Source organism: Nyctereutes procyonoides, unplaced genomic scaffold, assembly GCF_905146905.1.
Source record: "Nyctereutes procyonoides isolate TBG_1078 unplaced genomic scaffold, NYPRO_anot_genome, whole genome shotgun sequence".
Taxonomy (NCBI): domain Eukaryota; kingdom Metazoa; phylum Chordata; class Mammalia; order Carnivora; family Canidae; genus Nyctereutes; species Nyctereutes procyonoides.
In genome coordinates this window covers 7159540-7183129 of record NW_026575117.1, presented here as the reverse complement: position 1 = coordinate 7183129, position 23590 = coordinate 7159540, and the positions used below count along the sequence as shown (strand labels likewise).

Below are 23590 nucleotides of genomic sequence, written 5' to 3'. Positions count from 1 at the left end.
TAATGATTTCATTAAGTATAACTTTACAAACTACTTTTTAAAAAAGATGTTATTTATTTATTTGAGGGAGAGTGAGGGACAGCATGAATGAGGGAGCAGAGGGAGAGGGAGCAGCAGACTCCCTGCTGAGCAGGTAACCGGATGTGGGGCTTGATCCCAGGACCTGAGATCATGACCTGAGCTGAAGGCAGATACTTAACCAACTGAGCCACCCAGGCACCCCTACAAATTACTTTTTAATAACATTCATGTAACTATTAAATACAGTTAAACTACATGTGTTCTTTCTTACTTTTAGGAAAAAGAAATTCAGTGAAGAGAAGGGTTCAGTAATCTTTCTGTATCTCTGAAACAAAATACCACACTGCTATATAGAATACAAAAATCTTTGTAATTCGGACTTAATCCTACATGGCAAATGGATTTAATTTATGGTACAAGTTTCTTTTCAACTCAGCAACCTGAAACCCACAAAGACCTTAATCTGTGTCATGGTTTACATCATCTACTTTAAGGATAATATTTGCTCTAGAAATATAGCAAGTGAGCAAACCACCAAATCAGACTGAAATTTATAGCGCCGGAAGCTACATCAATTACAATATGTGTTTTGAAAAGGGAATTATTCAGTCAATAAAACAGCTAAGTAATTTCTCTCGGCAGCTCAGCAAACTTGAAATTTCCCATGTATAAGACAAAAGTAAGAAAAATACACCACTCTTCATAGTGAAGCAGATTGGAAATAATGCCCTTGTACCAAGGAAACATTCACACTAGCTATTCCCTCCCTCTAGTGCCTATAACTTGCCCAGTAACCGCCCCCAGGCCCCGCCAGCACAGGTCCTGCTACCTTCCGCTGAAGAGGGGGAACAATCAGAACAACAGGTGTCATGCCACATTCATCATGGGATGCACACAGCACTCAGCTTTAGCCACAGAGCCACGTTTCGTCTTCACAGTAACCTTACGAGTTAGGCACTGTTATTCTCCCATTTTATAAAGAAAGAAATTGAGCTTCAGACTGGCTTAGGAAACAAGAGCAAAGTCCTTCAACTAGTAACTGTCAGAGCCGAGACTCCAGCCCAAGTATCTATGCTGTTCCTGCTCCATGATGCCTCCTCCCAGGAAGTATTAAGAACCCTGGAATATCACTCTATTTTTATTAGCAAGTTACCTGAATGACACACAAATTGTATTTAGTGCTACTGTAACTTCCAGGGTCTATTTCAAAATGCATGATAATCTTATAGCATATTGCTATCATTCCTAAGTGAATTAGTTTCCCAGACATGCAAACTATGCACTGTATAAGAACAGGACAGAGGGAGCCAGTGATTCGGAGAGGCAAGAAACTCATCCAGGGTGCCTGCCCAGGTCATTTACAGAAATGGAAGATCCTCATCGAGACCTTCTGCTAATAAAAAAAGCTTGCCAAACATTATTTCCTTTCCTAAAACAAGATGGGGAAAAAAAACCATTTGCTTAGTACCCACTCCCCTTGGATCTAGTTTTAATGACTACATTTGATTAACCAAAGAAGTGCTTACAATAATGTACAGAAAAGAGCTGTTGTGGGAGGCCTGAGACTGTTACTCTCAGAAGGCCTGCTGGCAAGGCCACCCCCCTGGGCTGGAGTTTGGGAACTTGGATTTCAGGCACATTCCCACCATCCCCTGCCCCAATAAGAATGGTCACTATCTGTAAACTGTGCAAACAATATGGTTTACACTGAATATCTGCTTTCCTTCTGGAAGTCTGGAATTCTGGCCAGTGCTAAGCACAGGGTGCCTATGTGATCAGCCCCTACGAACAACTCTGGGCACTAAGTCTCTTAAGAGCTTCCCTCAGATACAGCACTTTACATGTAGTACAACCTACGTGATTCCACTAGGAGAGGACGCTCAGAAGCTTGCACCTCATGGGGTTACTGGGTGGTGGACATTAAGGAGGGCATCTAATGTTATGAGCACTGGGTGTCATATGCAACTGATGAATCAATTCTACATCTGAAACTAATAATTCATTCTATGTTAACTACCATGGATTTAAATAAAATCTTAAAAAAAAAAAAAGCTTGTGTCTTATTTCTTCCAGACTTCATTCACTTGCACATCTTTTCCCTTTGCTGACTTTGTTCTTGTCTTTACTCACAGCAAGAAATCATAGCTGTGAATACAACTATATGCTGAATCCATGAGTCCTCCTAGCAAATCACTGAACTTCAGGGTGGCCCTGTGCACCCCAAAACAGTACGATACTTTCAGACTCTTCTTATAAAATAGCTCCAGCCAATAACATGGCTATGAAAATTTGCTTAAGATTAGCAGGGGCTCTAGGGAGGTTTTACTTCCCAGTGGAAGTACCAAAATAAATTCTAAACACCCTAAACTTAGATTAAGTTTTGCCTATTTTTATTTTATTAAAATATTTCATTTATTTATTTGAGAGAGAGAGAGAGAGCGCACACACAAGCAGAGAGAGTGTCAGGCAAAGGGAGTGGGAGAAGCAGATTCCCAATGTGGGACTCTATCCCAGGACCCTGAGATCATGACCTCAGCCAAAGGCAGATGCTTAACCAATTGAGCCATCGAGGCATACCAAGTTACACCTATTTTTAATTTAAGTGATACTCACCAGGAACTCTAGCAGGAAAGGAATCAGGAGACCCTGCTCCAGCACCACCCTCTTCTTCATCTTCTTCAAATTCCAAATGCTCTTCTTCACCGGGTGCTAAAATTCTTCTACATGCAAAATGGCAGAAAAAAACAGTGAGCTACAAAACTACCCTATGAGAGGCATCAGAGTCAAAAGACATTAATACAAAAAATGTAGACATAAAAATGCTGATATATTAAAAATACTAATACTGATATAAAAAATGCAGAAATATCTGAAAACTAGGTACAAAATAACAAATAAGACAAATATTGATGCATATTTATTTTACCTTAAAGGGACAGGTTGAACATCAAATGGAAACTCTTTATTATATGTAAGAACATTCTTTAGGACTAGAATAAAAATGGAGAGAAAGATATATAAATTCTTCCATGAATCAAAATTAAAAATTTTATTAGAAATACTGATTTTTCATCAATTTTACTATGCATATTAATACTTTAAAAAAATTCCCAATCTTATCAGTCAGAGCCACAATACATTTGTCCATTGAAGGTCTTAGCAAAATGAAAATACCCGTAAGTATACTCTAGGTACCAGGACTTCGTCAGATCTCCAAGGAGATTAAGTTCCAGAGTCTCAGAGCCTTCATGGAAAATAAACTCCAAAACAGATGTACAAGTCCTAGGTGAGACACAGGGCAGCAAAGAAAGAAAAGATCTCCTCCCTGGAGTACTTCAATTAAAAGACTGGTATCAAAGATAACCAATTAGAGGTACACGAACTTATTTTGGACTATGTCCTGATTAGATTTCCCTCCAACTCCATAAAACTGGCAAAATTGGTTATAATTTCTATATGCCATTTATGATAGTTTATTATATACATACATAGACAAATTCACAAAGAAGGATTTACCCTTGAGAAGTCTTCAGATAACATGGCACCCACCACCGTCTGTATCACGGTATGGTCCATGATTACATTTTGGCATATAAACTTAGAGAGATGTCCTGTAACTGTGCCTACATTTAGAGAGCTACTATAAATATGGATACTTCACAGGGTTACTAAACATATATAATTCAGTGCCTCTTATCTGGCATTATGGGTTTTCAGTAACTACCTGCAGTTACATGAAGGTAAAGTAATGGCATTAACTGAGCAATCCAAAAAGTTCCTATGATTTTGTACTCAACTTCCTCAGCCTAATTTTGGAGTGCTGTCATTTACAGAGAAAACAGGTGTATATGTTGTCATCCCCAAGTAGGAAATCCCAGAGCACAGGTTGAAATTTTATGACTTATTCCTACAGGAGTCAGATGTGTTTTTCAGACTTCTCATACATGCACTCTTACTGAGTCCTTCAGGGAGAAAGGTCTGAGACTTGCGTCTTGCTTCTTATTCATTCTTAGTCTCTCTCTCCCTCCAGCTCTTACCCTCATCTTTCCTTTCTCTTTCTCTCAACAAATGTGCACTGAGTGCTCACAATGTTCCAGTCATCAAGACAGAGGGTTCTTATTCTCATGTTTGGAACTTAGATTCGAGTCAGGAAAAGTGGACAGTAAATAAACCCAACAGATTAACCAGGAAGCGTTAGACTGTGATTAGTGTGACAAAGGACAGGATCAGGATGAGTGGGTTTAAGTGGAGTAGAGGGACAACTTCAGCTAAGGTGGACAGGGTAGGCCTTTCAAAACTAACTTGTTAGAAGACAAGTGAGCCATAACCTGGAATGAGAGGAATCATCCATAAGTAGCACTGGAACAATGGCTTTCCAAGTATTAAAAAACAGGGTAGAGGGGTGCCTGGCTGGCTCAGTCAGTGGAGCACGGGACTCTTGATCTTGGGGTTGTGAGCTTGAGGCACACTAAGTGGACAGATTACTTGAAAATAAAATCTTTATAGCAACAAGAAAGGCTCTGAGGCAAGTACTAGTTTGGCTTGTTCAAGGAATAAAACAGACTATGTAACTGAAGTTTGATAAGCAAAGGGGGAGTGGCACAAGATATGAAATCAGATCTTAGCCTTATAATTACGTCTATTGTCACGTCATTCATCACCTACTCTGAATCTCAGTTTCCCCAATTCTAAAATGCGAATACCATTTCCTTCCTGTGGAGAGAATTAAATTTATATGAAATTGTATGGGAAATTTAAAGTTCCATAGAAGTATAAGCTCATATTAATATATGGTAATTTATTCTCTCGAGAGTTTTCCCTATTTGACTAACTAGAACCCTAGTATTTCAAGTCTAAGAAGGAAATCTTAAAAAAAAAAAAAAGAAAGAAAGAAATTATAAAAAAAAAAAAAAAAAAAAGGGATCCCTGGGTGGCTCAGCAGTTTGGCACCTGCCTTTGGCCCAGGGTGTGATCCTGGAGTCCCAGGATCGAATCCCGCGTCAGGCCCCGGGCATGGAGCCTGCTTCTCCCTCTGCCTGTGTCTCTGCCTCTCTCTCTCTCTCTCTCTTTCTCTCTCTCTCTCTCTCTCTCTGTGTGTGTCTATCATGAATAAATAAATAAATCTTAAAAAAGAAATTATCAAGTCTAAGAAGGATTATTTTTAAAATCATAAAAACATCTTTTTTGAACTTGTGAATAAACTATTAATTCAACTCAAATACCAATTAATCATTTATACAGTATTGTGCTAGATCCTAAGAACAGGGGAGTGGGAGACAAGAAGAAGCCCATGAAGCATTCATATCAGAAACGAAAGCACTGAAATGATATTTTGATAGTAAAAGGGGGAAAAATCTTTACAAGTATGAAAAATCAATTAAAAAAGTCAAATACTCTATCAGTTATTAAGACTACCATATGTTTTTACTGTAATGTGAGAATGAAACAGTATTTCTTTTCTCAGGTACCAATGCTTTGACAGGAAAGGTGTGTTTTGGCATAGCAGCCTGTCATTAGTTTCTATTTACAAGAATAGAGCATATCAGATATTTAATTTGTATCCTTTTGGAAGAAAATAACAGGCCCTTTCTTATTTTCTGTAACTGCAGGATAGGTTTCTATTCTCACCAACTATGGAGTAACAGAGATTCTAATGTCCTTTGACAATAGGGTTCTACTTAAATTTCACATAGGATTTTTCTTCCACTGATAGTAGTGCTAATTATTTTAGGAAGATTTGAAAAGGAGGGGCAGTTTATAATTTCTGGCAAGGTATTGTCATGAGCACAGAGTCCATCATGGTTTGGGGACCACTAGGCTCAATCAGTACAATGTACACACACAGGCCCACCCTGTGGCTGACATCTGATGGTACATCTCTGCAGGAAAAATTCAGCACTCCCAGCCCACTCTCACAGAGCACGGCCTGCCACCCTCCTGAACGTCACTCTAAAAATGACAGACACAAAGTCAACAAAGTATGTTCTGCTTTTGTGGCTGATTTGTTTCATTTTTCTGGTGGACAAAATGAACAGGTTTCTTCCCATCTGAAAGGTTATTTTTTAAATTATAGGAGATGATTCTCTGAAGACATTCAACACCCTTTTCAACTTAAAAATTTGCCAAGTTCATATGATATGCAGAGCAATGAATTGGCCTCTGTGGAGAAACTGCAAAGATTATTGACAATCTCCTTTAGGAGCAAGATGACTTTAAGTGAGCATCATACAGGGCAGACTACAATCATGGATATAAATAGGGCAGGAGGTAGAGTTTAATTAGGGATGGGAGAGCAGAGAAAGCTTTCAGAGAAAAGGTGGGATTTCACTGGGGCCTTGAAGGATTGATCGATCGAAGGAATTTTACAGAGTGGTGCAGGGCAGGGGGAGGGGAGAGACAAGTTTCAGTAAGAAGTGTATCTTGATAATATACTATCAAGGATTAGCATAAGAAAATGAAATAAATAATACTTTCAAAATCTTAGTTGTAGGACCAATCTGACAGGATTATTAAGACATTTTTTTTAAACCTTGAAGGAAAAATACATTAACACAATAAACCAAGTCCCACATATTAATTTTCCTTTCCTTACAGTCTTAGTAGAGGCAGAAACTAGCTTAATTTAATTTGAAATATACTCAAATACCAATTTGTAGAAAATGTTTAATGCTGATAAAATAACTCCTAACAAGTGCCTACCTAGCTTTGATAAATGCAAAATTACAGAGCATATCCTGAGATATAATATTCACATTCTTTTAAGAGGCAATAGCAAATTAAAATCACCTAAAAATATAATTAAGTACCAAGAAGGCAAAAGTCCAAATGAAAAGCACTATATAAATTCAAAACATAATAAAATAAATCCCAATACTATCTTTCCTTTCCACTCTCACCCCAATCTTAAGAAAACAAACAAAAAAGAAATAGAAGACTAATGCATATTTTAACCCAATCTGCCACTAATAAAGGGGTTAATAATCTCTCAGGAGCTTGAACTGGAAACCCATATTTAGGATTGATGTCAATATTGCACCATTATAAATATCAGAACAGAATATGGTGGAAAGAACATAGGCTTTGGGGTCACTCAGAACCCTGGTCAAAACCCAGTTCTGCCATTTCCAAGCTATAAGGTCATAGGCAAGTGTCAGCAAACTATAGCTGGCTGGACTTATTGGAGTGTTTTGTCCATTGCTGCTACTCTAAAAAATGGTAACCATTAATACCAATGGAAGATCCTATAAGGCAATAGGAGGAATCTGTAACATTTTAAAATTATATTTGGAAACAAACTGAGAAACAAAAACTAACGAAAAACTGACTAAATAGAAAGCCAAAATCCTAATTATTCTTATTGTTAAAAAAATAAAATAAAATCTTTAAAACCATTACACAATACAGACATCCTCACTGTGGTTGTAATCGTTTTTAAAAGACATCAATGTGCTTTTCTTAAAATAATCTTCTACATAATCAGTCACAAAAGACCGTATATGGTATGATTCCATTTATACAAATGCCCAGAACAGGCAATTTCACAAGACAGAAAGTAAATTAATGGTTGCCTAGGGCCGGGAATTGAGGAGTTGGGGAAGCAGGTGTGTGCTAAACCAGGACAGGGTTTCCTTCTGTTCTAAAGTGGACTGTGGTGATACTCCGTACTTTTGCCTTTGCCTGCACTGCAAACACTTCTAAGAGAACATTCGTGTGAACCAATAAGAAAAATTTATCTGGCACGTTCTAACTACCAACACATTTGAAGCAATTGTTTACTTCAAAAATGCTTTCAAGAAGGGACAGGAAAATAGGGACAAGGAAATCTTTTGTAGAGCACTGCAAACAGCTAGACTGTAGTTTTAAAGGACGTGTAGTATAATCGAGCCTTAATGACCGTAACTTTATACTCTGCAGTGAACTCTACTGTAAATCCTTACCAAAGTAATTATAGTCTATTAAAGTGATTAAAACAAAACAAAGGCTAAAACACATAAATGAGGCACAACCTGGAATCAATTTTTCATATTCTATAAATGGTAAACAATAATTACTAGAAATATCATAGGAATTACAAAAGCACAAAGAAATCACATAGGACTAGAGAGTAACAGAAATGAATAAACATCTATGCTAGAAAATCTTAATATGTACAATAGATTAATTATTTTTCTAAAGGAGTGCCACTAAAAATACAAAATAAAACTTACTTGGTTCTAACTTCTTCAGGTCCTCCAGTTTAAATTCTTCTTGAGACTGTGTGGACTGAATTTAAAATATGCATATTACATCTTTTTATTACAAGGATTTCACTACACCCTGTGCCTTTTGTGGCAAAAACTAAATATTCAAAAAGTAGCCAAAATAAATAAATCCACTTCTTGCTTTCAAAGTAGAAAATGAAAAGTCCTAAACTGGCTTTTGTTTTTATATTTTAGAACATCCAATCTAACAATAACAAAAAACTGAAGTTATATCTTTTCTCTCTACAGTTTATTAAATATGAACTAAATCTTTTAATAGGAGTTTAACCCAGGAATTCTTATTGCTAGAAATATCTTCTGAGACAATACTGCTTTCAGCATTAATACCCAAGGTTTATTAGAATAGTTCATAATAATTTTTTCTTATACTAGAAAGCAGGAAGAAAACCGTGTTTACCTGCAAAGCTGCACTTCGTAATTCCAAGCATGTTGCAATTTTGCCTATGGTTTTCTGTAGGAAAAAGAAAAAGCTATAAGTACCGAATATATTCAAAACCATGGAGTTCATTTATTGATAAAGGATCTGTAATTTTTTAAAAAAGTTGTATTTTACTTCTTTGTAGCATCTTGCAAGTTTTAGAGAAGAGAAACAGGTGGCAAAGGGCTGGGATAAGGGAGAGAAGGTGAGTCTATATTCTCTCCCGACCTAACTGTACCATGACCATTTTTTATAATCAAGTTTGCTTCGGTGACAGCTTTAGATTTATTTCCTAAGCTTTGCCTTCTCTTCTTCTCCATTAATTCTGAAATTCGCTAAAAGATTTAAAATAAAAATATCTGAAAGTTAGCATAATGGTATTTAATTTTGATGGAAGTCCAATCTTGACCTGTCTAATCAAAGACAGAGGTAATACTCAGCAAAATCAATAGCTGTGATGAATTGTGGCCAATTTTAGAGTCAGATCTGTTTTAGAGGAGTTATGATGGATATAAATGATGGTGTAGTCCTTGCTTTTAACAAGCTCAAGTTCTATTATGTGAGAGGAGACACTACAAAATCACTATAATATAAAGAAGAGACACTTGATTCTTAAAAGTTTCAGCAAAGTGAGCCATTATGTAAGTTGTGAAGAAACAGTACAAGAATGTTAGAAATCAAGCCCCAGTGACTGGGAGGATTTGTAAAACTGAAGAGTTTGGGGATCCCTGGGTGGCGCAGCGATTTAGCGCCTGCCTTTGGCCCGGGGCGCGATCCTGGAGACCCGGGATCGAGTCCCACGTCGGGCTCCCGGTGCATGGAGCCTGCTTCTCCCTCTGCCTGTGTCTCTGCCTCTCTCTCTCTCTCTGTGTGTGACTGTCATAAATAAAAATAAAAAAAAAAAACTGAAGAGTTTAGGAAACTGTCAAGGTTCATTGTCTAAAGTCTCAAACTGAAAGCAGAGGGAACATAGGTTTGAAAAGTGGAGTGTGTGTGTGTGTGTGTGTGTGTGTGCGCGCGCGTGCATGCACACGATGGGGGCAACAGTGGTCTTTCTAAATGGGATCTTCTATGACTGGCTGAACAATGTGTTATTACTTTGGCAACAAATTACACAGAGGCTTTTTTTTTCTTTTTAAAGCTGTTTATTTGACAGAGAGAGAGAGAGAGAACACAAGTGGGGGGAGGCTGCCGAGAGAGAAGCAGACTTCCCGCTGAGTGGGGAGCCAAGGCTGGGCTCAATCCCAGACCCTAAGATCATGACCTGAGGCCAAGGCAGACGCTTAGACAGACCTTTATCCACCTGAGCCATGCAGGCGCCCCTCCACAGAGGTTTCTGAACAGAAGAATGACAATCAGATCTGCCCTTTAAGAAAACTTAGGACAACAGTCTCCATAAGCGGGGGCAGAAAGGGGAAAAGACTAAAGGCAAAGAGGCCAGGTTACTCTAGCTGTCCAGGTAAACGTGAAGCAGAAAAAAAAGAAATGAACAACTAGGGTGGAAATGAAGAGGAGACCCACAGAAGAAATATCTGTAAGAGCAGGCAGCTGAATTATGCCCATCAACATTTTTAAGTTCTTCCCAAAAAGGCATTTCTTATGTTTTTATATATTTTTTGCAATGCCTTCACCACAAAATATTCTTAGGGGGAAAAATGACATGTACTGATCATTCGCAAAAATTTAGTAAATTGGATTTTCTCTTTGGTCACTTTCTTTATAAGATAAATGAGGAACAAAGAGGTGTAGCAAGTACTGTCCCAGCCCTTGGCACTCAGGCTGGCAGGAACTAGGCAATTATCTGATCAACACAATCAACAGCTGGTAAAGCCACTCCTGAGCAAGACGGGACCCTTCACTGAGGAACAAGTAATACTCTTTAATTACCTTCACAATCTTTAAAAATTCCTTTTAATCTCAACATCACAGTATAGAAAATACCCAATTTTACTCTGAAATTTTATATTTAAAGATTACATTTAAGTATATTAACTGCAAAAGGACTCGAGATAACTCATATATTATATATTTACTCTCTCAAATAGCTATTGCATAGAAACCAGCAATAGTTTTTTCTACATAAAATGTTTGTTGTTCAAACATACCACTCAACTCTGGCAAAACTAAGTGATTTAAATATATACAAGTAAAATTTATTATATATTTATATTTTGTACATATATTTATTTATACATATTAGTCTTATACGTGTTATTTATACATATAAATAAACATATATAAAAAACACAGTAATGGCTAAACAGTTTTTGAGTACTTAGGCTCTCCTAAGAACAAGCATTAATTCATGTAAATCTGGATCCCTGGGTGGCGCAGCGGTTTGGCGCCTGCCATTGGCCCGGGGCGCGATCCTGGAGACCCGGGATCGAATCCCACATCGGGCTCCCAGTGCATGGAGCCTGCTTCTCCCTCTGCCTATGTCTCTGCCTCTCTCTCTCTCTCTCTCTGTGTGACTATCATAAATAAATAAAAAAAAAAATTAAAAAAAAATTCATGTAAATCTCACTGTAACCCTGAATTACAATCATTTTATCAATGTGAAAACTGAAAAGAGGTTAAACAACTTGCCCTAGGTATCAATGTCTTCTATACATGAAATAGTAATATGTACAATAAACCAATATAATTATTTTAATACCATTTGGTTACACTTTTACATTCTTTTAAAAATGCTTTTTAAAAAAGATTTCATATTACGTGAGATGTATCAATGAGTAAGTCTTTAGAAATATTAGTTAACTCCTTTTCTTTCATTTACTATAAAAGCCATTTGATTTGGAGCTGTTAACATTCAAGGTAAAAGTTTAACAAGTACAATTCCACTAATAACTTATTTTAAATTTAAGTATTTCTGCAAGTTAAGTAGAAGCAACAGCTTTTTATACAGAATCTACTGCACTATGGCAAAATACCAATAGGCATTATTCATAACTACTTTAAGGAACCACACCCAACATCAGTATTAAAAAGGGAGCGAAATATTATCATTTTCAGCTGCAGCAATGACTTTTAAAACATGTAGCATTTATTGCTGTCAAAATCAAGTGCTTACTACTGAAATTGTGTCACCTTTCTCAGAAAAAAATGGTTAGGAAAAATTATGAAGCAGCATAAGGTCACTTGTGTCTGAGTATAAGTACTATTAACTAATGTGAATTAAGATTAAGCACTGCAGGTGAAGAAGTTTAATTTTAAAAGATTTAAATTATTTGCGCCTCATTCAACTTAACTGCTCATGCCTCCTATGGTATAGAAATGGAAAATGTCATTTTCAGAATATTGGCTATTTTGTCATTGGAAGAGAAATTAATAAAAAGAGCAGCGAAAGATGGAATAAAAATAGAGCCAAGTTAATTTTCCTAAAACATATGCAATTTACATGAGGAAAAAGAAGTTTAAAAAGTACACATAAAGTAGTACAGTCTCAACCCAGACTTAATTTTTTTATTTAAACAGCCAGTCATATACTCTCTGGCTGGGGGGAGGCCAGGGTGGGAGAAAATGGGGAAGAGGGGAGGCAGTGAAAAGGGAAAATCTATAAAATATAAAACAAGCACATAGTGCTGGAACTCTCATTACTACCAAATTTGATTCAAAACAGGGAAAAACTTTCTAAGCATCATGAGACAGGATGTTCTAGTCTGTCCAGAAACTTACATGAGAAAATCTACGACACCAAAGTAGGGAATGTAATGGAATGAAAGCTTTTGGCAGCTATTCTTTGGCTACTAAACTCAGTTGTTATAATGACAAAACTATTGAGGACTGAAATGAAAGCTAAGTCAACTAATCATGAGGGAGGATCAAATAAGAATCATAAACTTTCTCATTTTCCACCAGAAATCTTTGAGAATATTGTAAATAGCAAATCCATATGAAGAATTTTAAAAATCACCAATTAATAAAGTTTAGAGAAATCGGTAGTTCTGCTCTTTAGATTTAAAATATTATGAAGATGCATAATATATTATTTACCCAAAACTTAGGATTTCTTTGATCTTAAAATAATTATATATGGATAAATATCAGTAACCTGAGACCTAACAAAGCATTTATTCATCATCTATTTTTCAAAGCTTATTGTGAGACAATAAAAAGCTCCACAAAGAAGTAATGGTTTTTAAAAAATTTTTCAGTCCCATAAACTATGGTTAGCATAATTCTAAGATTTATCACTCCTACAAAACCAGAGACTAGTAAAAGCATAAAAAATAGAATTCAAAATAGAAAATATAAAGAACTTTGCTTAGAATAATATAAGGTATATTCTACATTTTCCTCTTTTGAGGAAAACACAATCGAGTTTTTTCTCCTTTGGCTTATATACCAGGGCTGGCATTCCATTAATTTTGCAGATCTAACAGCTGATTTCAAAATCCTCCATAACATGTTCTTGGGAACACTAGACCCAATGAAGTGTTCTATAAAGGGAGGAGGTGAGGCTTCCGAAAGCAAACAAATTCAAGAAATACTCCATTACCCAAAGTCTTTAAAAAATTCAACTTACACATTAGTATATTAAAAGCCCTGACAAGTCCACATACTCTCTGTTCAAAGAACGTCTATTAATTTTTCAGAGCCAGTGTTCCCCGAGATCACAGCTGGGAAATCTGTTTCCTAATCGTTTACTTGGAGCCTCTAACTTTTTCCTTATGTGACATTAAAAAATAAGGTCTATATGTCAGTATGAGTTTTTTGGCACACTAAATGTTTCATCTGTATTTTTAATGAAAATTAAATTTGTAAATGCATACAACTTGCCTTATGTTCCCAATGTAGTACAGAATGATTTGGGGGTCCTTCTCCAAGACCAAGGACTAGGAAGCCACAAACTCTCTGTAGTCACAAGGGGCAGCCATAAGTGCCCCGTAGGCAGTTAAATTATAAATAACAAATCCTCAGAAATCAGGTCTCCAGGAAAGGAAAAGGTTCTTGCAAAGGCAGATGTCATTAGAAGATGTAGGGGTATCTTTTAAGATCATTTAGGGTTATCTAATCCCTCATTTCATGCATAAGGAAATTAGGGCTGGGGACAGAGCCCAGATTCAAGATCAAGTCTTCTGACTCCAGATTTTAGGCTTTTCCTGTAGGTCAAGCTGTCTCCCAGCCCTTATGGAGTATAAGACCTGTGGGTCTATGTAAACTGAAAAGAAGGCAGTGTCGATGGCTACTACGGAACAGCTATAAAAATTAAGGAATAAAGAGCATTATCGAACATTAGCTTCAGCCTTAGAAAGTTAAAGAAAATTAAGAAAAAGTTTATTTTTTCTCATTAGTCTAATCATTGAATAGATGCTGGTGACAAAGCATGTGAGTAAAGCGAGTCAAACAGGTGATTAAAGTATGGGAGGGGGCATTAAACTTTTTAAAAATTCCCTAAGCTTTCATCTGTTTCCATATTCAAAAGACACTTTGTCAGCTATTAATTTACATACTCAGATATTTGAGATTCTGTTTCAAAATTAAGGTGTTTTACCCCTCAATTTTGTGATGCCAGTTGATCGCTTCCTAATCAATTCCTAGAGATCACAAATATTATAAGAGGTGATAAAGCATATAGTCTCTGTTCCTTTCCTCAAGCAAACCAATCATTTCCTCTGTGGTAATTATTTTCCTGGACTAGGATCCTAAATTTCTTTAATCTACTGCATACAGTCACAAGGAAGGAAAAAATAAAATACAAAAAAAAGTATATTAGATGACGTAGATACTAAATATAAGTATATAAGAGTCAAATGAATACAGACAAAAGGACTAAAATAAATTTGTTCAGGCTTACTTAAAACACGTGTAAAAAACCACTCCCACCCCTTGTACAGAAAAAGGATTAATAAAGTCACTTTTTCACTATGTCTTAAGAGGTGAGGGAAAAACTGACACAGTAATATTTTTTCATTATCTACAAAATTAAAATTTGACTTAACACTAGATACTGAGCCAGGAAAAAATGGGACTTCTTTCTTCTCACTATTTGAAAGCAAAGCTTCTTAAAGTATTCCACTTTTTATAATCTCTAAAGGTCCAGACTGACTTGACACATTAAAATTTTAATTCAAGGAGAAAGAGTCCCATTGAGGCATTTTGCAACCATACGCATTTATTTTGCTGATGGTTTCTGATGCCAAATTCTTCACTTGGAACTATTTTTTTTTTAATCATTATTTTACTATTAATTTTTTTCAGTGATGGCTTTTGGGTTTTGTTTTGTTTTTTGTTTTTTACTTTGAGAGGAGGAAGGCATTAAGAAAATTCAGAGTTTAAGTATTGAAGTTGGACATAATTACTCACAAACTTCAGTCTGGAATCTACTCCTCTTCCAAACGTGCAGACTGTCTCCACTAAAGTTAAGGTCTAAATGGCTGAGTTGAGAAATTCATCAAGTGAGAAAGTCACTAAGTGGTAAATCATGCTATCTCTCAGTGATCACTTTATGTTCCCCAAAGTATAATCAGGGTCATTCTTTGTACTTAAGTATAACAGTTTCTGTTGGTTTTGGTTAATGGATTTGAAAGAATCTTTTTCATTTGAAATCTGATATATGTAGAGATTTTATACCTTTTGTTCTTCTGTGAATTCAGAATTATTGTGTTGAGCTTGGGCCTCTTTTTGTAGATGTCTTGCTAATCTGCAAGAAGAAAAAAATATACCCTTTAGAATTGAAGGAAGGCAAACTATCTCAAGTGCAACAAGGTGAAATAATTTAAATCTTTTAAAAAATAGATAATGATGGCTGCCTGGGTGGCTCAGTTGGTTAAGCATCTGCCTTCGTGCAGCTCAGGTAATGATCCCAGAGACCTGGGATCCAGTCTGTGTTGGGCTCTCTGCTCCAAGCAGAGTCAGCTTCTCCCTCTGCCCCTCCTCCCACTCGCCCACTCATTCTTGCTCTCTCTCTCAAATAAATAAAATCTTAAAAAAAAAAAGTACAATACTTTGCTGTATTTTTAAAGTATAAATCTACATTATCTTTAGAATCAAACTCTTTAAACAACAACAATGAAAATGAGATATATTACTTTTTATACCATTTCACTGGGACAAATTTCAGCTCTAGGCAGTAAAAACAGAATCTCAGAGCTGGAAAGAATCTCAAATGGCAACTAATCCAACTTTCTTTAGTATGCATGAATTTCTTCTTTTAACAAGCCAATAAGCAGTTGTCCAGACTTTGCTTAAACACTTCTAATAAGCACCAGTAATAGTATCAGACAATCATAATTTGCTGATAAGATTAGTCCAAAATAACAGCCATTACAAAATGGTAAGTTTATTAAATTATGCTTTTCAAAATATTTTTCATGAAAAATAAAGAAAATTCTCTGCCAACCAGACATGAAAATCATTTTTTGCCCAATTAATTATTCTTAAAAATAGCAGCTGGGCCTTGGGTGAGTTTTCAAGGATGGATCTGTGTTACTAGCCCAAACTCAACAGTAAGGATCAAGTTCCTTCTGAGACAACAAGAACTAAAAAATTGACTCTTACAACTAAACAATAAAAGGGCAAATAACTCAATTTAAAAATGGGGAAAAAATTGAACTTTTTTTAAAAGATTTATTTGTTTTAGAAAAAGCAGGTGAGAGTGAGCAAGCACGAATTGGGGGGGGGGGAAGACAAGAGGGAGGGGAGCAGACTCCCTATTGAGCACGGTGCCTGACTCAAGGCTCCACCTCACAACCCTGAGATCATGACCTGAGCTGAAACCATGAGTCGGTCACTTGGAGTCACACAAGTGCCCCTTGAATATTTTTCCAAAGCAGATATAAAAATGGTCAATAAGCACATGAATATCATAGTGTTAGTCATTAGGGAAATATAAATCAAAACCAAAATGAGATATGACTTCACACCCACTAGGATGGGTATAATTTCTAAAAAGAGAAAGAGAAAAAATAATGGTCTTGGCAAGGATATGGAAAATTTGGAACCTTCATACAGTGTGGTAGGAATGTAAAATGATGCAGTTGCTGTGGAAAAAAGTTTGGCAGTTCCTCAAAAGTTAAACATAGAGTTACCATACATATAACCCAGCAATTTCAAAATTCTAGGTATAGTCTAAGAACTGAAAACATGCTCACACAAAAACCTGTACACGAATGTTCACAGCCGCAGTCTTATGAATACTAGGCCCAAATGGAAACATCCATAATCTCCATCAACTGCAGAATTGATAAACAAAATGTGGTGCATCCCAATGAAATAGAATTTGGCCGTAAAGAGGAATAAAGATTGATACATGCTACAACACGGATGAACCTCAAAAACATTATGCTAAATGAAACAAGCCAGGTGCAAAAAAATAAAAAATAAGTAAATCACAGGATTCCATTTACACAAAATGTCCAGAATGGATAAATCAATAGAAACAGCAAATTTGTGGTTGGGGGACTGAGGTAAGGAAGGAATTGACAATGACTGATATTAGGTATGGAGATGGATGTCGATGGAAATGTTCCAAAATGAGATGGTGGTGATGGCTGCCTAATACTGTGAATATACTAGAACCACCAGATTGTACATCTTTACAATGAGAAATTTATGTTACATGATTTTTATCTCAATTCTTTGGTGAAACATCTTATAATTGGCAAAGAATTTAAAACTGTAATTCTCAAGCATACTATACTATTCCGGGTGGAGAATGGAAGCAAAAATGCAAAGGGTAGTAAGTGTCAGAATTCCTACCAAGCCCACTGCAAAAGACACTGAGTTTCAAAAAATAAAAAAGTCTTAGATAAGAGTTCTATTCTATGCAATCAAGTCTTTAAAGATCAGGTGTAAAGTTCATTATATTTGATGGCCTCTATCCGATCTATGAAAGGTTTGCATCCTCATCATAAAATAAGTAAACTCCTACATGAAATCATTGACATTTGCCAGGAGTCACTCCACCATATTACTTAAACTGTTTCCATCCCTTTATTTTACCTCAAAGGTAGAAACCCCATATTTTCCTATGATGTAACTTAGAGACCCACTCTTTGTGGATTCGATACAGGAGAAAGTACAAATAGAAACAGACATAGCCATTATTCTTGTCCTTGCTCTGTACTTGGTTTCTAACTCTTGTTGGCCTACCACGTATATGAAGTTCTCTTTCAGAAATTACAGTCTACGTTTAACGATGTCAACTACACATCCTCAAACTCAGGGAAGTTAGAATGTGGCACGGTATCTTTATTTGAATACTTCTACACATTATATGCTAATAGTGACTCTTAACCTAAGCAGGGTCACTGTCAGAAGAAAAGGGGGTAGTTCTAAACTCCTGCACAACTGCTGAAAGTCAGCAGACAAGGACGTTAAATTCAAACAGAATCCTGCTTTTAAAAAATAGGCAACAGACTGGAAGGAAATGTTTGCAAATCATATTATCTGATAAAGGACCCGTATCCATGGACACCTGGGTGGCTCAGCGGTTGAGCACCTGCCTTCGGCGCAGGGTGTGATCCTGGAGTCCCGGGATCAAGTCTCACATCAGGCTCCCTGCATGGAGCCTGCTTCTCTCTCTGTGTCTCTCATGAATAAATAAAATCTTTAAAAAAAAAAAAAAAAAACACAAACGACCTTTATCCAGAATATATAAAGAACCCTTATAAACTCAATAGGTAAAAGACAAACAACTTGATAAAAAAAAAAAAATGGGCAAAAGACTTGAAGACATTTCCCAAACCAGATTTACAGAGAGAAAAATAAGCATCCTAAGAAAAGCTGCTCAGCATTAGTCATAAGAGAAAGGCAAATTAAAACCACAGTGACGTACACAATACACCTACTAGGATGGCTATAACAGAAAAGACAATGACAAATACATGAAGGCGGAGAATGTGTAACTCTGATACACTATTGAGATAGAAATGTAAACTTGAACAGCCAGTCTGGATAATACTGCAGTTTCCTTCAAAAAGTACAGATTAGAGAAAAATATGCAATTACCATATTTAACTATAAATTCCACTCTTTGATATCCACTCAAAAAGAATGAAAATATATATGCACACGAAAACTTACACTGACTATTCACAACAGCATTTCTGATAATAGTAAAAAAAAAAGTAGAAACTCAAACGTCCCTTAACTAGTGAATGGATACATAAATGTGGTATATTCATACAACATAATGCTGTTCAGCAGACAAAAGGAACAAAGTATTCATATAATGCTCAACACGGATGAACCTCAAACACATCCTAAATCAAAGAAGTCACATACAAAAGATCACATTTGATATGATTCAATTTACATGAAATATCCAGAAAAGACAACTTTAAAGAAAGAATTTAGATTAGTGGCTGCCTGGGGCTGGAGCAGGAATATGGAGTGATTGCAAATGGGCACAAAGGATCTTTGCAGGGTAATGGAAATGTTATAAAATTTCATTGTAGTGATGGTTCTACGACTTAGTAAATTTACTAAAAATTCATTGAATTGTATCTGTAAAATGGGTATATTCTATGGTATGTAAGTTTTACTGTTTTAAAAAACTTTTTTAAAGACCTAGGTAAAAAAAAAAAAAAATTCTAAATCCCTAAATGCACCATCTTAAGACAAAGCAGGACATGATTGTGTCCACTGAGGGAAAATCCACACGCTTTGGATAGCAGATGAGTAGCTCAAAGAGATGACATTAGGAAAGGTGAGAAACCTCTCAAATATTCTTCTCTAGAGAATAATCTCTTCCAAGGACGCCTATAGGTCAAACAGCACTATTCTCAAGAGGGAGTTTAAAATATACTTTAGACACATAAACAAGTGATTGAAAGGAACCCCACAATAGGGGCACCTGGGTGGCTCAGTGGTTGAGTGGCTGCCTTTGGCTCAGGGCGTGATAGGGCTCCCTGCAGGGAGCCTGCTTCTCAGTCTGCCTATGTCTCTCCCTCTATCTTTCATGAATAAATAAAATCTTAAAAAGAAACTCCACACAATAGATAACAGAAATTAGTGCTCCTCAAGCTATCCATAGTGAACTAACTAGTCCTTTCCCCAATCTGTTCCAAGTTAACACTTGTATAAATTCAATAAAAACTCTCATGGAGATGTCAAATTGCTATAAAGTTTCTAAATCTTAGATCTCGATTCCTTTATCTTATTGCAGACCAGCACCCATCTGTGGACCCACTTTGAGTAGCACTGATGAAGGCATAGGAAAGATGATTAAGGGCAAGTATTATTCAGTCTTCAAACCCACTCATTCATTTAACAAATATTTATTGAGCATCCATGTGCTAGATTAATACCTCACCACTGATCCTGTGAAATATCTGATACTGAGCAAAAGAGTCCATACCATCCTACCATAAGTTAGCGGTTGCTGAAAGAGCTGGCCTGCTTCATGGAATTTTTTTTTTTAAGATTTTATTTATTTATTCATGAGAGAGACAGAGAGAGAAAGGCAGACACAAGCAGAGGGAGAAGCAGGCTCCATGCAGGAAGCTGGACGCGGGACTCGATCCCAGGTCTCCAGGATCACGCCCTGGGCTGAAGGCGGCGCTAAACCGCTGAGCCACTGGGGCTGCCCGAATTTTTTTTTTTTTTTGTATTAAATTTTTTTTCATGGAATTGTTTTCAACTGACCACATATACTTTGGCTAGCAATTCTAAGTTTCGACATATTCGTTTAAATCTTCCAACAGCACTTTAATTTCTACTGAATGCTCCCACAGCATGCTTCTGAATCCATACTCATTCAAAAGGATATATAATATCTGAAGAAACAATTACATAAGAACAGTCTAGCATCACTAGGACACTAAGTATACAGTAAAGAACAAGACAACACCTCCAACTCTGCCCTCTCAGAGTTTACATTCAAGTGGGGAGACACAATAAGCCAAATGAATATGTAACATATATTGTATTTTAAATGACGATAAATATTATTAAAAAAATTAAGCAGGATTGGGGAGGGGTGACTAGAATGTGCAAGACTGAGGGACAGGGAGTGGGAGTGGATAACAGGTTTCGCATTTTTAAGTAGGGTAGCCAGAGAGGACCTCACGGAGAAGATATTGTATGTACAAAGACCTGAAGGAGGTGACCAAGTGAGCCAAGCAGATAGTGAGAGAAGAATCTTCCAGAAAAAGTACAAAAGCCCTAAGGGAGAAGCATGCTCCTGGAACCAGCACGTAGTGTGTGGTAGCACATACTCTCTTCATACTTCCGTAACAGCAAAACCTTTAAAGCAAAACTTTAAAATCCTCCATTAGACTCTCAGGGCTTTGAGGGTGGGAATCAAATATTCATCATCTTTATATTCCCTGCTCTCACTTGTTGTTGAATTGGTGACATTGTTTAAGCTATAGTATTCTTACACTGTGATGGTATAAACATGCTTATTTCCTCCCCGACATCCCTTCTCCCATAAATTTGCTGTTGCAGGACTATAAAGTCCTGCTGCCTACCCCATTAGAAACGCCAATTATCTCAGACTTCTTCCTCCTTCACTCTCAACATTCAGTCACTACTGTCCATTCTTTTCTACATGCCTTAGTTGCCCCCAAATGGCCTTCTTTTCTGCAGCCTTTCTTCCCAAACAGATAACTGAAATTAAAAAGACGATTTGCCTTCACTTTTGAATATGTTAATTTTAAATCCAACCTCGCTTTATATGTAGCCTACGTGTTTACAAAATTTAAAGCCAGTTCTTACTCCTCAGATTTGACACTGGCGTTTTTTTAAAATCTGAGAACCACTCTGAATGGTGAAGTTCAAAGGTTAGTACTGTGGTCCAACAATAGATTTGCATGTGGCTATTACTCTCATTGAGATGTTTCTAGAAACTCCAGCTCAACAGCTTGCACACTCAATTTTCCTTTGTAATTTCAATTGGACACGGTATTCTTCACTTTCCATTGTGAAGTCTGCTGCGGACTGCCAACAGCTGCTAGGTCCCACCGCATCGCAAGTGAAGGCAGCTTTACATTTCGGGGTATGCGATTCTAGTTCACGTGCGGAATGAGCATACACAGGTGCTCACTAGCTGGCTAAGGGATGGTTAAGGCAGTTCCCTGGTAACGAAGGAAACCTCATTTGTCCCATTCACTTACCCAAGCACCTTAAATCAAGTGTCTTAAGGGCAGCCCCGGTGGCTCAGCGGTTTAGCCCCTTCAGCCCAGGGCGCGATCCTGGAGACCCGGGATCGAGTCCCATGTGGGGCTCCCTGCATGGAGCCTGCTTCTCCCTCTGCCTCTCAAATAAATAAATAAATAAAATCTTAAAAAAAAAAAAAAGTGTCTTAAGCACTAAGGGAACAGCCAGGATTTGGAGTCAAAAAAAAAAAAAAAAAAATCCCGGATTTCAGGTCCTGTAGTTTTAGGTCCGCCCCCGTTAATCCGTTTAACCTGAGCTTCAGTTTCCTCATTTTGCAAAATGAGACTCATTTTCTCACTAAGTAGTTGCAGGAGCGAGTGAGATCCCGTGAAGATGCAACACCGACGCTAGTACTTGTTACTACACCTGGCAGCCTGTGGCCCAGAGCTCGGCTTTTTTTTTGGGGGGGGGGGGGCCGGGATGACTTCAGAAATTCATCTCTGAAACAAGTCAGTAGCACCGTGGGGTACAAAACACCTGCGCGCTTAAGTGATCTCAATGGTCAAATGGAAACAAGTAGCTACGGTAGAGAAAGGAAAACCAATTTAAAGGTTCCAAGTCTCCATCGCATATTATTTCCAGAAGACGCTGGAGCAGGGGGAGGTATCACTCAAGAGGATGCTGACCTCCGTCACACCTCAAACACGAACTCGCGTTTAACCAAGAAGCGATTTACCGGCGGCAGCAGCTTGCCCCCGATGGCATTTCAGCAGGCAGTTCTCATTTGCAGCAAAAGGTGCGAGAAAGTAAGCACTGAGGTTTTGTTTTTTTTTTTTTCCCCCGGGGGGTGGGGTGGGGTGGGGTGGCGGGGTGTAGCCAGCAAGGCTGCAAGCAGTCGGACCTCGGGTCAAAGATCAAAGAAACTGGTACCCAGAGGGTCCCCCGCGGCCGGACCTGCGACGCGGGGGAGCAGGGGCTCCGCGCGCGGTCTGCGGATTCCGCCCGCTCTCCGCCGTTCACATCCTGCGCCGACCGACTCCACCCAAAGCGACCGAGCGAGGGGGTGGGTGGGACCCACACGCACGGCCGAGCACATAACAGTCCCAGAAACCGAAAGGGAGTCGAGGTGGGCTGCGACGACGCGGCTCGGCCGGACGAGGGGGGCGGAGAAGGGGCGCCCGGGGGGGGGGGGCGGGAACCCAGCGCCCGCCGGCGGGGCGCCCCCCACCCGCGCCCGGGAGCAGCGAGGCACCGGCCCGCGCGGGGCCACGCATCGGCGGAGCGTGGGCGGGTAGGCGCCAGCATCCCTCCGGGCGGATCCGGGGCACAGGCCCCCGAGGGGCGGCCTGCGAGGGCGGGAGGGAGGGGCTACCTGTTGAATGGACCCGGCCCCGCGGCGGGGGAGGCGGCGGGGGAGGCGCGAAGCCCGGGCAGCGCCCGCCGTCCGCAGGGCAGCTCGGCCGCGCCCGGGGGAACCCGCCCCGGGAAGCGACCCCGCCGGCCCGCTCCCGCCCGCTCACTCACATCTGATACTCGTCTATCGCCTCCACCAGCTGGCCCCAGGAGTCGAAGTCGGCGCCCCTCCTGAAGCTGGCGCCCCAGCGCTGCAGCAGACTGCGGGTCACCTCCGACATGGCCGGCGCCCACCCCGTCCCCGCGAGCCCGGGCTCTAGGGCGCCATCCTCCCCGCGCCCGGCCCCGACATCAGCAGGGCCAGGACGCGCCGCTCCGGCCACCGCCGCCACCCGCCGAGGAGCCGCCCAAGCCCATTCGCAGCCGCAGCCAAACTTTGCGGCTCCGAAGCGCCCGCCCCGCCGCGGCCCCGCCCCCGACGCCCCGCCCTGCC

The 23590-nt window shown here is 38.8% G+C and overlaps 1 protein-coding gene across 1 annotated transcript in view; it reads right to left on the bottom strand.

The window, feature by feature from the left end:
• Positions 1 to 23531, bottom strand: part of AIDA (axin interactor, dorsalization associated) — a 33519-nt gene extending 9988 nt beyond the window's left edge. The window contains exons 1-6 of the mRNA XM_055334005.1: positions 23269 to 23531; positions 15274 to 15343; positions 8680 to 8733; positions 8229 to 8283; positions 2948 to 3011; positions 2635 to 2741 (exon numbers count right to left, since the gene is read on the bottom strand). Coding sequence (XP_055189980.1) covers positions 2635 to 2741; positions 2948 to 3011; positions 8229 to 8283; positions 8680 to 8733; positions 15274 to 15343; positions 23269 to 23378 — 460 coding nt within the window. The 5' untranslated portion in view covers positions 23379 to 23531. The remainder of the gene's footprint in view (positions 1 to 2634; positions 2742 to 2947; positions 3012 to 8228; positions 8284 to 8679; positions 8734 to 15273; positions 15344 to 23268) is intronic.
• Positions 23532 to 23590: the final 59 nt, after the last annotated feature.